Genomic DNA, 12573 nt, shown 5'->3' with positions numbered 1-12573 from the left:
TCTAATGTTCAGTCAGTTTTCTTGGGTACATTTCCCATCTTGGTGCGGATGTTTCGAAGCAGGAAGTATCCAACCGTGGTGACAGTACAGCTTACTTCTGCTACCCAGAAAGCTGAGTTCCATCCATAGTGTTTGGCAATGGTCCCAAAAGGCAACCCTGAGAGAAAACCACCAACTGCCAACAAAACAACCATACAAATAAATTGATATCCTCTGGGACTAAATATATGTATATATTTATTTGAAATAAGTTTCTGAAATTTGTATAATTTAGGTTGAATTTTGCATCAAAATGTGATTCGTTCCATAATATTGAGTCACAATGTCTGTATTTGCTCAACTCCAAACCATTCAGATATTAATGTATTAATTTAAATGTAGGCAGACTTTCCTTCTCACTTTAGTGCATACAACTCAAAATAATGGAGCAGGTCACATAAGTATCTTCATATAAAATAATGCTTTTGTAGTAGAGATACAACTGGTTGTAAATTCAGAAGATTACCATTTGCCATCAAGGCAACAATGGCATGAGAGGTTCCGCAGTAGTTTGATGGAGCACTCTCATTCGCAAGAACTCCAAATAATGCAATCGGTCCATATGAGGAGAAGCCAAAAGCTGCACCCAACAGAAGTATCCAGACCTGGGTGTGAATTAAAATAAAAGTACATTAAATAACACTGTAAGACATGGCACAAACACTAATGTTAAATGTTCATTAATAACATACAATATAAGGGCTGAAGTGATCGTAAGCTTACATTTGAGCTGTGTGCTGTGACAGTGGTACGGAAGAGGTACATTGAGACACACATCCCAGCCATCATAGAGAGCAAGAGACCATGGCGAGGGTTGCCATACCTGCGCAGTCCTTGCTGCCAATAAAACAGAATTGAGAAACAATCTGAAATAATGTACCCTCCTTAAAAACTCGAGGTGTCATTAAGGTATAATTCTGTTTAAAACTTAGGGTAAGAGATACAGCTTCCTTAATATTTTGGGAACGAGATCCCTCATAAGGTGGCCTAAGTATGAGCAATTGTAACATTGCAAACGTACCTTTGCCACGGCCCTGTCTGACAGGTATCCTGCTGCTAAACTACCCATCAGTCCTCCCATTTCTAGAGCACTCATAAAAGAACTGCCTGTGAAAATGAACATAGATGCAAATTTTAGGCCAAGAACCGAGAGTCTAAAACAGAATATATTTAAAGATTACAACATTGAACCCCAAAGGGCTTTACTGTTTTTACACATGAATTATGAAATGTATCAGCAAAGCATGTAGTAAACATGGACTTTAAATACCCATTAGTGTTGACTGGCCCTTGTCCTGGATAAGGAAAAGTTGTCCCCAGTCAGTATAAGCTGTCTTGACCCCAAACACCACCAAGTAGCCCGATGATAACACCCACAGATATGGGGAGAGAATGAATTCTTTGAATGTGCTATCATCTTTGCTGGAGCCTGAAATTCAGATACAGGCAGATAATAAATCAAAATGAACAACTGTATTTGGTGTGCAAACAGTATACTTTGGTTTGTGCACATGGACAAATTGATTCAGAGTCCATTAGTTCAGCCAGAGTGACCAGAAAAAACATGTACTAACACACAGTAAAACACACCCCTCCGCACTCTGTTTTGGTCCAATAGTTCATTCTTCAAAGTGCTAAATAAATAATTGATCTAATGCACACATTCGCAAGCTCATAAATGATGGAAATGACCAACTTTAATAAAGCTTACCCTAGTAAACTGGCACAATGTGCCTAGTATGACAAATTCTAAAAACCATCCTTCACAACCCATTTTACTTTTGTAATGTGATGTATTTCTAAGTGAAAATGGAGGGTGGATCATGAAAGGTGGGTATTCCATACCAGAATGGCTTCACTCACAAAGCACTTTATAAGGAACACTATGGTCCTGATAAAGTGCCCGATGTGCTCTCCTGCTTTTGTAACCTTGAGGCGGATTGTGCATTCTGAGAGGCTATTCTGCTCACTACAATTGTACAGAGAGGTTATCTGAGTTACCGTAGCCTTTCTGTCAGCTGAACCAGTCTTGAAATTCTCCATTGACCCCTCTCATCAAAAAGAAGATTCCATCTGCAGAACTGCCGCTCACTGGATGTTTTTGTCACCATTCAGTCGAATTGACTTTCAATGATTACTTAAAAACATGATAAGACAAATCCTATTATAAGCTCTGAGTTACTTCATCGGTGGTACAGTATATGGTTCCATTTAAGCCATAAGTCTGAGTTATTTCCCCTTTATTGTTTAAAAATCATGTTTGCGAAATTTTTGGTAAACAACTAAACTACCCGTGGTTCAGCAGAGAAAGATCCACCAATCAGAGAACCGGGGCCAACAAAGCTCGTGAAACGAGGAATTGGAATTGTAGTCCGTGCCCTCATTAAAGACGGTAAATACACAGAAATTGTCTTTTTGTCTAATTTTTTAGCCTCAAAAGAAAGTTTGTAATGTTGTGATTCACTTAGGAGCTGGTTGTTAAGGTCCATGGCTTACAGCTCTTTTATGGAGGATTTTTGGAAAAGGATATGCAAAATTTTTATGTTAAAAAATACTTCTGGAAAAGACCAATTGGACGAGAGGCTCTAAATTATTTTGGGGCACAGAGAGCATGTGCTGTGCTTTTCTGGGAGTCTACAGGAGCTTTGTGAGTGTTATTTCCTTTTGATCTGCATGTGGTTACTTATTGGACATCTGGGCTTTTAATACATGTATTTTTGTCCCACCTTAGCCCTAAAATGGGTTAGGTGAAGATTCGTGCACAGTATGACCAGAAACTTGAATTAAGAAAGTAAACAGGGTCAATTTTAATTTTGCCATACCTCTTAAATGCAAAATGTATGTGCAATTGTGTGAATTTTGAAGGCACCATACCTCCTTTTCCTTTCTTTGCACCAGCTTCAATATTGGGCAGGCCAACCTCACTGGGCTCATTTCGGATAACAAGCAGGCAGAAGATGGACATGACCACACAGGTCAGGCCCGAGATGGACAGCGTGGACCTCCAGCTGTAGCTCTGAGCCATCAGTGTGGCAATGATGGGCCCTAGACCCCCAGCCAAATTCATACTGCAGGACAGCACTGCCCACCACGTCCCAAACTGAGATGGCTCAAACCACTAATCAAAAAGAATATGGACATCAGTAAGTCTACCCACTAAGGCATACCACAATATTATCATAAAAAGACATACCATACCTTTCGCAGTACTTTTGCACATGGTGGCCAACCCAAACCCTGACCCAGTCCATTCAGAAACCACAGGCCTGCGAACACCGCAACCGAGGAGGACAGGGAGAAAATCATGTTGATGCCACCCACCGTAAACAGCCCAATAGAGAAAAGCCATCGTGCACTGATCTGATCGGACAGCACACCACTTATGAACTTACTGATGGCATAAGCCAGCGACTGACTACTAGTGATAAGACCTGCAGTAAACAAAGGTTAAATAAAAGTTGATTAGACTTCAGCAGTGAGTGGCTCCTATTCAAAATTAACGCAAAATAATTTGTTTGACAATGACTGACGGTATAAAAACAGTTCTTTAGTGGCTTCCATTTCATATTGGCTTAAGTACTTTAAAAACTTCAGTGATAAGATACATTCAAATGATCCAGGGCAACAAACCAACGAAGATATCATGGTAATATGGTGGTAGGAAATTAAATGCACCAAATATAAATTATTATTATTAACAACAGCCTCAATACTCTCAGCCCATAGCATCATTTACATTTAATTCAGAGTCATTCTACAAATCAGGTGCCTTTTGAGTACCTCATTAATGTGTGTAAATGATAACTTGAACAATAAATAACTTTTAATGTGTTATTGTATGCATTTCTCTAAACACATCCATATACATTAATCAGACACTAACATTAATACAAACTTCCTAATATTGTGTAGGTCCCTCTCGTGCCACCAAAACAAGGGCAAACTGCATCTGGGAACAGCATTCTGGGATGCTATTCTTCTCACCACAATTGTACAGAACCGTTATCTGAGTTACCACAAATGGTCTGCACTTATAGCACCTTTTTAACCTTAGCATTAATCAAAGCGCTTTACACTGCATCTCGTTCACCCATTCACACACACAATGATGGCAGAGCTTCCATGCAAGGCACTAGCCTGCCATTGGGAGCAACTTGGGGTTCAGTGTCTTGCCCAAGGACACTTCGGCATGTGGAGTCATGTGGGCAGGGAATCAAACCACCAACCCTGAGAATGGCCAGACTTGTTCAAACTGTCAAAGTATATGGTAACTCAGATAATGGCTCTGTACAATTGTGGTGAGAAAAATAGGTTGGGCGCTGTTTTGGCAGCACGAGGGGGACCTACACAATATTAGGCAGGTGGTTTTAATGTTGTGGCTGATCAGTATATATATATATATATATATATATATATATATATATATATATATATATATATATATATATATATATATATATATTGTTGATAATGTACTATTAAACATCATAAGAATACTTTATTAAAATAAGAATCCAAAAATCTATAAATTAAACACTTTAAAATCAAGTCGTAATAACATCATCACACTTTCAACAAGTATATACAGAAAAAAGGGGAAATCAGCTCTATTGAATTAATAAACTAGTACACTAGAAATCAACTTAATACATTTATGTTTGAGATGAGAACATAATTATATTACCAAAAGTCCAAGTGATATTCAGCACAGTCATTAAAATGTGATATGATCACATTGCTATGAAATATTCATAATATATTCTCCTGACAGATGTTGTTCATTCTAAATAAACTTATTTAAAATGAGCTAATGCAACACAATTCTTTAGCATTTGTTCTCATCTTAATTTTAATCTATACAATATATCTATGTTCATTGAGACTATATGAATAATATTTGTTGAATCAACATATTTCTGAAACCGGGCAGGGAATTTTCAACTCCCAGCATGCTTTGCATGGGACTTGATTAGGAGAGTCCATTTTCAAATTAAGTGTTATTTTTATGTTAATTAAGGAGAATTGTTAGTGTTTAACGTTCCGTTATGTTGGGATTTAGAGTTTCTGTCATGTTGAGTTTTTTTTTTTTGGAGATTATCATTGAGAAGAGTGGAGCTAATGGTTAGGTCGAGGTTGGGCACAGTACTACTAAAAGATCAGTGAGTATTTTTTTCCCATGAAAGAAATTCTGAGGGACCATCAGTAATACCACTGATTGGGGATCTGTAAATTTTCAACAGCACCGTATTTGCAAAGATATATATTTATTACCAAAGAAAATATTAATATTATGCTAATGTGTTTGCTGCTAGATATACCAAGAAGCAGGGCCATAGCAAAGTATTTTGGGCCACCTGACTGTGTATTGCTCAGGGCCCCTTTCCTATTAAAAAATACAGTTTAGAATTTGTTGTGGGACCCCCCCTGGACTTGTAGGCCCCTAGAATTGTTACCACCTTTCACCCCACTAGCTACGGCCCTGCCAACAAGCTGCAAGGTTAAATAGAGTTATTTGAACGGATCAAATTAATTTAGGTTTTCGCTACACAAAGTATTTTAGTAGAGCCAACATTTTAATTTCCCATCAAAGAAACTCATTTTCATTGTGTGGAACCAGCTGTATGGCCGTGCGCACTGTGCATACCATGAGCACTGCATCTCCACTGGAGATTATCCACTGACCTGAGAAATATTTCATCTCAGAATATTTTATCAATCATGAAATGTGCCCCGTATTTCTATTGGCTTTTTAAAAGAACTAACAATGCCCAATTTGCGAATGAACGCCAATTCAGTGCGTACCCTCAGATAAAATCCTACAGGTGCCCCAGTGTGGAACCAATGTCCACAATTGAATTAAGTTGAACCGAAGTTTAATTTTTAGCCAAGGACAAGTAAATGTCAAATTTGTATCACTTATATTGCATAACACATATTTTGTACTGTTTGTGTAGTAAAAAATGTATTAAGAAAACTTGATATTTGTAAAAATAAATTAAATACAATTTGCACAATGTAATTTATTAAAACTTAAAGACATTTTGTCAAATAGAATGTTTTAAATAGTTTACTTTAAAAAACTATTTTCCTTTCTAAAATGGTAAAGGCATTTGTTTCAAAGAATGACCCTTCAAATTAAGACAAAGTATGTGTGAAAGTTTATAAAACAATTGTGAGAGCACATGACAAAGTACAGGTCATGAAAGTTGCACATGCTCACCCAGATCATCCTTATCCAGCGTGATCTCCTGCATTATAGAGGGCATTACGAAAGAAAACGTCTTCCTGTTGAAGTAATACAAAGTGTAGCCCACAAACATGGCAAGGAATATAGTGGCTCGGTAGTAGCCATATCCAGACTTCGCCATGTTTGGCACAATTTAAAACCGATGATGAATATATATAAAGCCACGATGCAGGAGGTGTCTTCAGTCGAGCACAAGAGTTACCAGATGCATCTGAGGGCTATGAACTCAAGAGTCTGGATCTGTGAACATACAGAGCTGGTGAGGTCAGGGGGAAAGTGCTGTAATCAGTGTCAGGGTTAATGGTCAACCTAGCTGAGATCTTTGGAGTGGGAAGACTGTAATCTACTCTATTCACCTAAAACAGGGAGCACAACATGCCAAAGATGATTCATTGTCAGTAGATATATTGTGGTCAATGATAGAATGTTTTCTAGATTTTTTTTAAACTTGTTGTGAGAAGGTTGTTTTTGAAGATCCCCTAATCTGTGTGGTTTAATGATTGACACGGGGGTCTCTATGTTGCAGTTCATAGGTTTGAACGTTGGGGGCGTGAGTTCAGTCAGATACATAAGAATCACTGCATTATATGATTTCCTCGACTTGTTTGTGTTCAGAGAATGTCACAAGCAACTTTTACGACAGTATTCAGCCTTCTAGCAATAGTAAAGAAATGTTTGAGAAATTCTGTCGCGTTTACAGCGTACTAAACCACAGTGTGGCAAACGTGGCACACGAAATATTCATAACTCAAAAAGTCCAGATTCTTGCCTTGCTTTATGGTTTTGAGATCGTGCCAAGAGACATTTTAAAACAAACAAAACAGCAGAATTCGCAAGAGTGCAAAAAAAGCACGTGCAATAAAAACATGTCTTACTTCAGTGTGCAAGAATTTTCTTCACGGATGTGAAATCCAGCAAGCAAACACTTCATCCACGACCAAACCATGTCAATCTGACACGATATTTCGTCAATATTTATGCTTCTCCTAAACAAAGTAATTCTATTTCGGTCTAATGTAACGAGTACTAAAGTGGTGGATCTCGTTTTTATACTGTTGATGTAAAATCCATAATTACTGTCCATGTCAAACTGCTTTACAATTATTCAGTCCATTTCTGCCACCTATTGGACGAGTTGCAGTAAAACAACCAAAAGCGGTTGGATAACGTAAACACCAACGAATGAAAATTGTATGTGCTTTTTGTCCGTTCCATGTACAAATTTCAATGTTAAAAGCAACTACTTTAAAATATGTACGAGACACTTCTTTGTGTCAGCTGAAAAGGTGTGTAAAAACATAGGCCTATCAAGCTCTTTAAGCTGCTCTTCCAGTTTTCACTTTATCAAGACAACTTTCTTTGTTTGCTATGATGAACTTTACTTCCTAATTTATTCATTTGTCATTTAAATTTCACAATTCCCCATGAAGGAACCTGAGGTTAAAGCAAATGTTCACCTAAAAATGTAAATTCTCTAATTTACCATCAAGTCATCCCAGATGTGTATGACTATGATATCTCAACTCTGTAGTTACATATAATGCAAATTAATGGTGACCAAAACTTTTAAACACCAAAAACGTAGCGTAAAAGTAAACCAAAAGTCTCCAGTGGTGTAATCCATGACGTCTGAAGTGATCCAGTCCAATTGGTTTTGGGTTAGAACAGACCGAAATATCCTAAATTGTTTTTCACAATTAACCTCGACATTCTTGGCAATCATGGTATCAAGCTCAATTAAAATAGCGCCATCTAGATCTCCGCACATGCTTTAAACACTAGGAAATGTAATCAAGCTTGAAATCATGATTGTACCTAGAGACTCGAATGGCAAGATGAACAGTAGGGGAAACATTTAGTTACATTTTGGTCTGTTCTCACCACAAACCAATTGGATAATTTCAGAAGACTTGGATCACACCACTGGAGTCTTATGGATTATTTTTATGTTACCTTTATGTGCTTTTTGGTGCTACACATTTTTAGTCACCATTCACTTGCATCGCATGGACATACAGAGCTGAAATATTTTTCTAAAAATCTTTGTTTGTGTTCAGCAGAAGAAAGAAAGTCATACACATCCGGGATGACATGAGGGTGAGGAAATGATGAGAGAATTTTCATTTTTGGTTGAACTATCCCTTTAAGTGTCTTTCTCAAGGGTGATGGTTCACGTATCTGTTACCAGCTCTGATTCAGGCTACACAAGGCTACGTTACGCCTAGCAACTATATATGTCATGAATAAACACATAGTAATTTATCTGAAGTGTACACAAGTTGTGGAGAGGGATGAGCATTTCTACCTTTGATCATCATGTTGTTTTACTGTCAACAGCCTGCAGTAAGCATTTAGAAATGGCCTTTACTAATGCTTCTAAACAATTTTTGGATGAATGGATAGTTTTTAAGGATGATCCACTAAATCTTATGATTCTAAAACAAGTGCTAAAGCAATACATTTTTAGTTTGGAAGTGTTTTTCTGCAGGCAGTACCACGCAAGACCTGCTGGTTTTTATTTCTTATTTGTTGCTTGTACTGTGGCGGAACCGACCACTTCCGAGTGACTTTTGCCAATACGGTTCAAGTCCTCGTGGTGGCGTAGTGACTCTCCTCAATCCGTGTGGCGGAGGACGAATCTCAGTTGCCTCAACGTCTGAGACCGTCAATCCATGTAATTTATCACGTGGCTTGTTGACCGCATTACAACATAGCACGTGTGGAGGCTTCACGCTATTCTCTGCAGAATTCATGCACAACTCAAAATGTGCCCCACTGAGAGCAAGAACCACATTATAGTGACCATGAGGAGGTTACCCCAAGTGACTCTACCCTCCCTAGCAACCAGGCCAATTTGGTTGCTTAGAAGACCTGGCTGGATTCACTTAGCACACCCTGGATTCAAACTCGCGACTCCAGGGGTTGTAGTCAGCATCTGTACTTGCTGAGCTATCCAGGACCCGCTAGGTGTCACTAAAGGGGTCTGAAAAATTGCTAAACTTTCTACATTTGTCCAATAATGAGTACAGTGTTCAATAATTGTTTTATTATTTTTAAATGGCTGAAATTTTACCAAGATATTATTTACATATTGTAAAGGTTGTAGAAGGCTGCTATTAGATATGCTGATTACTCTAGGTGAGATTTTCCCAGGATGTGGATTTATACATATACAGTTTTCAATTATATATATAAAAAAACAACAACAACAATATAAGTTAGTCATTCACTTCACTGGCATTCTGCTATAACTTCTGTAATGTAAAAATTACATCTTGATGAATGTAGGTCTTGAGTGGTGTTTTTTCTAAAATAATTTAATACTTATCCACATAATTAGGTATACTTGGAAAATCTATCCAGTGGCAGCAACTGGAAGCTTTATAATTGTATATTTATTTTATGTTTTTTTTAAGTTTGAACATGCAACAACATTTTAGCACAGTTTGTGGACTTTAAGACGGTTTCATACACACTAAATGAACCATAAGACCAAAGATGAACATTGTACTTAAAACTAACCTTTTCCGCTCACTGTTTCCTCTCCAGATCATGTAGTTGTCCAATCAGTGACCTTTTGGAATGGATTTCAATATAATCAGTGAATCAGTCCTGAAGAAAGGACAAGGGCATTCACATAGCCAATCAGGTGAGAAGCTATTGTACCTACCCTTTCCGTTTCGACTGAATTGCTGTTGTGTTTTCTGTCTTGTCGTTGTGCTTTCTGAATTGCTGTTGTATTTTCTGATTTGCTATTGTGTTGTGAGACAACAAAGTATTACCTAAACAATTACCTCAAGGCCATAAAAAGATATTGAAGAATATGTTTTGTTCCATTATAACTGTACTAGAATAAATTGTCACTTTCTTTAAATTACAGTGCTTCAGCCACTACAATATTTTTGACTTAGACAATCACTGATGCTTGCCCAATGAAAACTTGCCACCATAATGTTACGCTGTAAAAAAAAAAAGCTCACCTCCAAGTCTTCATAATATTCTGATCCATATGTATGGCTTTAATCCCTCATTCAATGTAAATCTATGGGATTTTGACCCTAGGAGTGTCACCCATCTTGCACCGTTTGTGCTATGAACATGAATGATACTGCGGATACCTATAAGGCAGATACATATTTCTGTTGTGAGTTTTCTCTTTTGAGTTAACTACTGTTGTGGCAGAGCAACAGTTTCAAGACAATACTGCTGAGCAAGAAAATTAAAGTCAATATACACTCACTGAGCATTTTATTAAGACATGCTCCGTGCCATGTCACAGCAATGCCTCGGTCTGTTCCATGCCATGTCACACCTCAGAATGCTCCATGCCGTGTCACAGCCACGCCTCAGCCTGCTCTATACAATGTCAAAGCCACGCCTCAGCCTGCTCCATGCAATGTCACAATCGAACCTCAGTCTGCCCCATGCCATGTCACAGCCAAGCCCCAGACTTCTCCATGCCATGTCACAGCCGAACCTCAGACTGCTCCATGCCATGTCACAGACGAACCTCAGACTGCTCCGTGCCATGTCACAGTCAAGCCCCAGACTTCTCCATGCCATGTCACAGCCGAACCTCAGTCTGCTCCATGTCATGTCACAGCCAAGCCCCAGACTGCTCCATGCCATGTCATAAGCAAGCCTCTGCTCCACGGTCCAGGCCCGCCTCAGCTCCACAGTCCAGGCCCGCCTCTGCTCCATGGTCCAGGCCCGCCTCCGCTCCACGGTCCAGGCCCGCCTCTGCTCCACAGGGGACCTCCATCCCTGCAACTCCATCTTGGTTCTCAGGCCCATCGGCTCCGCCCCTGAGCCTCTTGATCCAACTCCGCCTTGATCCCATGCTCCACACCCTGCTCCGTCAAGTTGCCACAGCAACTTGACTTTTAAGTTACAGGTAGTTGCAAGTGCTAAGGGGGCAGGAGCTGTGCAGGTGAAATAGGATGCTGAAGGTGTGGAACATCCTGTATCCTACTACTAAAGGACATTTTCAAAGTGTAAGCTTCACTACAGTACCATTGAAAAGGAGACTTTTGCTTTAATGCTAGCACTACAACACTTTGTGGTTTACGTTGGTGGTAGCAGCACTCCTGTAATTGTGTACACTGACCACAACCCACGTATATTTTTGTCCAGGATGTATATATAAGAAATATACAAGATTGAAAATGCTGTCCTCCATGTTTACTCTCTGACAACAAAACACTTGAATGTGCGTGAAATACTGGTAGTATATTTCCGATTGCATATCTGATCTGAGCAGCATCACTCCACGATCGGAGAGGTTTACTACCACACTATAGCTTTAGCATTAAGGCTGAAACATACTCTATGCAAGTACATGAATGCAGATGAGATTGCTTGGCCACCGTTTTGGCAACATACGGTCCAGTTGAACATGCTTAACGTGAGTTCTTGTGTTACCGTGGCAGGAAACCTAAGTGCTCAAGGGGTCATCCTTCAAATGTCTGTGCCATTAAACTGGTTTTGTCATTATTCAGTTAAGTTGCTATAAATATATTGACGTACACTTACTTGCTACGTAATATTCTCCGCAAACTGTTGCTCCACCATGACAGTAGTTGATTTGAAAGAGAAAACTCACCATATAAGTGGACAGTTCTCACTAATCTCGCTATAGCGCCCCTTGCGACAACAATGAGATTGCAACGCGTTCTTGCTTTGGGTTATGAATTGAGAATGCAACGATGAGTGAGATCAAGCTTACGTTGCAAGATGTGCCTGGTTCATGTACATGCATAGAGTATGTTTCCACCCTTACGGTTCATACTGCTTGCAGGTAATCACACATGCTCACTCACTCTCTCTCTCTCTCTCTCTCTCTCTCTCTCTCTCTCATTCACACACATCCTTGATAATTCTATAACTTGTGTAATGCCAAGCAAGTGTGGTTTATGAATTAGTAACAGAGGCTTTGGCACATCTTTTGAACTAGCAAAAGCAGATTTGTTGCATAATTAAGTAGTTCCACAGTTTAGGACGGTCATTTGTTTTTCCTTATATTATTTAATTGTACATTGAACTGTTTAAAAGCAACATCACACTCGCAGTCGTGCTGTATTGTCTATCTATCAGCACTGTGTTTGCCTGCGAATGTCAGGTTGGGTGGGAAGTGGGCCCAAACAAAAGTCTTTATTGAAGAATAAACACAGGAAAAGGGAATGCAAAAAAAATTACAGTTGGGACTCATTAGGGGAACCCAACGGGGCAGGAACATCAGCCAACCAGCAGGGGGCAGGAGAGAGTGACCTGGAGATGCCACAGAGGGG

General features: G+C 39.1%; 1 protein-coding gene across 2 annotated transcripts; it reads right to left on the bottom strand.

Moving 5' to 3' along the window:
- On the bottom strand, positions 1 to 7342 carry LOC127629932 (glucose-6-phosphate exchanger SLC37A4-like). Of its 2 annotated transcripts, XM_052107249.1 has the most exons (9): positions 7162 to 7342; positions 6260 to 6526; positions 3238 to 3470; positions 2914 to 3157; positions 1310 to 1468; positions 1061 to 1146; positions 763 to 876; positions 506 to 644; positions 1 to 175 (listed from the first exon to the last, which is right to left on the bottom strand). In XM_052107249.1, the coding sequence occupies exons 2-9, from the start codon at positions 6405 to 6407 to the stop codon at positions 9 to 11; spliced, it is 1290 nt and encodes a 429-aa protein (XP_051963209.1). In that variant the 5' UTR covers positions 6408 to 6526; positions 7162 to 7342; the 3' UTR covers positions 1 to 8. The 2 variants fall into 2 exon arrangements, with proteins under 2 accessions (XP_051963209.1, XP_051963210.1); XM_052107250.1 differs by lacking the exon at positions 7162 to 7342 and having other exon boundaries at positions 6260 to 6577.
- Between the last annotated feature and the right edge of the window lie 5231 nt (positions 7343 to 12573).

This window comes from Xyrauchen texanus, chromosome 36 (genome assembly GCF_025860055.1).
Source record: "Xyrauchen texanus isolate HMW12.3.18 chromosome 36, RBS_HiC_50CHRs, whole genome shotgun sequence".
Taxonomy (NCBI): domain Eukaryota; kingdom Metazoa; phylum Chordata; class Actinopteri; order Cypriniformes; family Catostomidae; genus Xyrauchen; species Xyrauchen texanus.
Note: the sequence above shows the minus strand (reverse complement) of the source record. Positions and strands in the feature narration are given on the sequence as shown.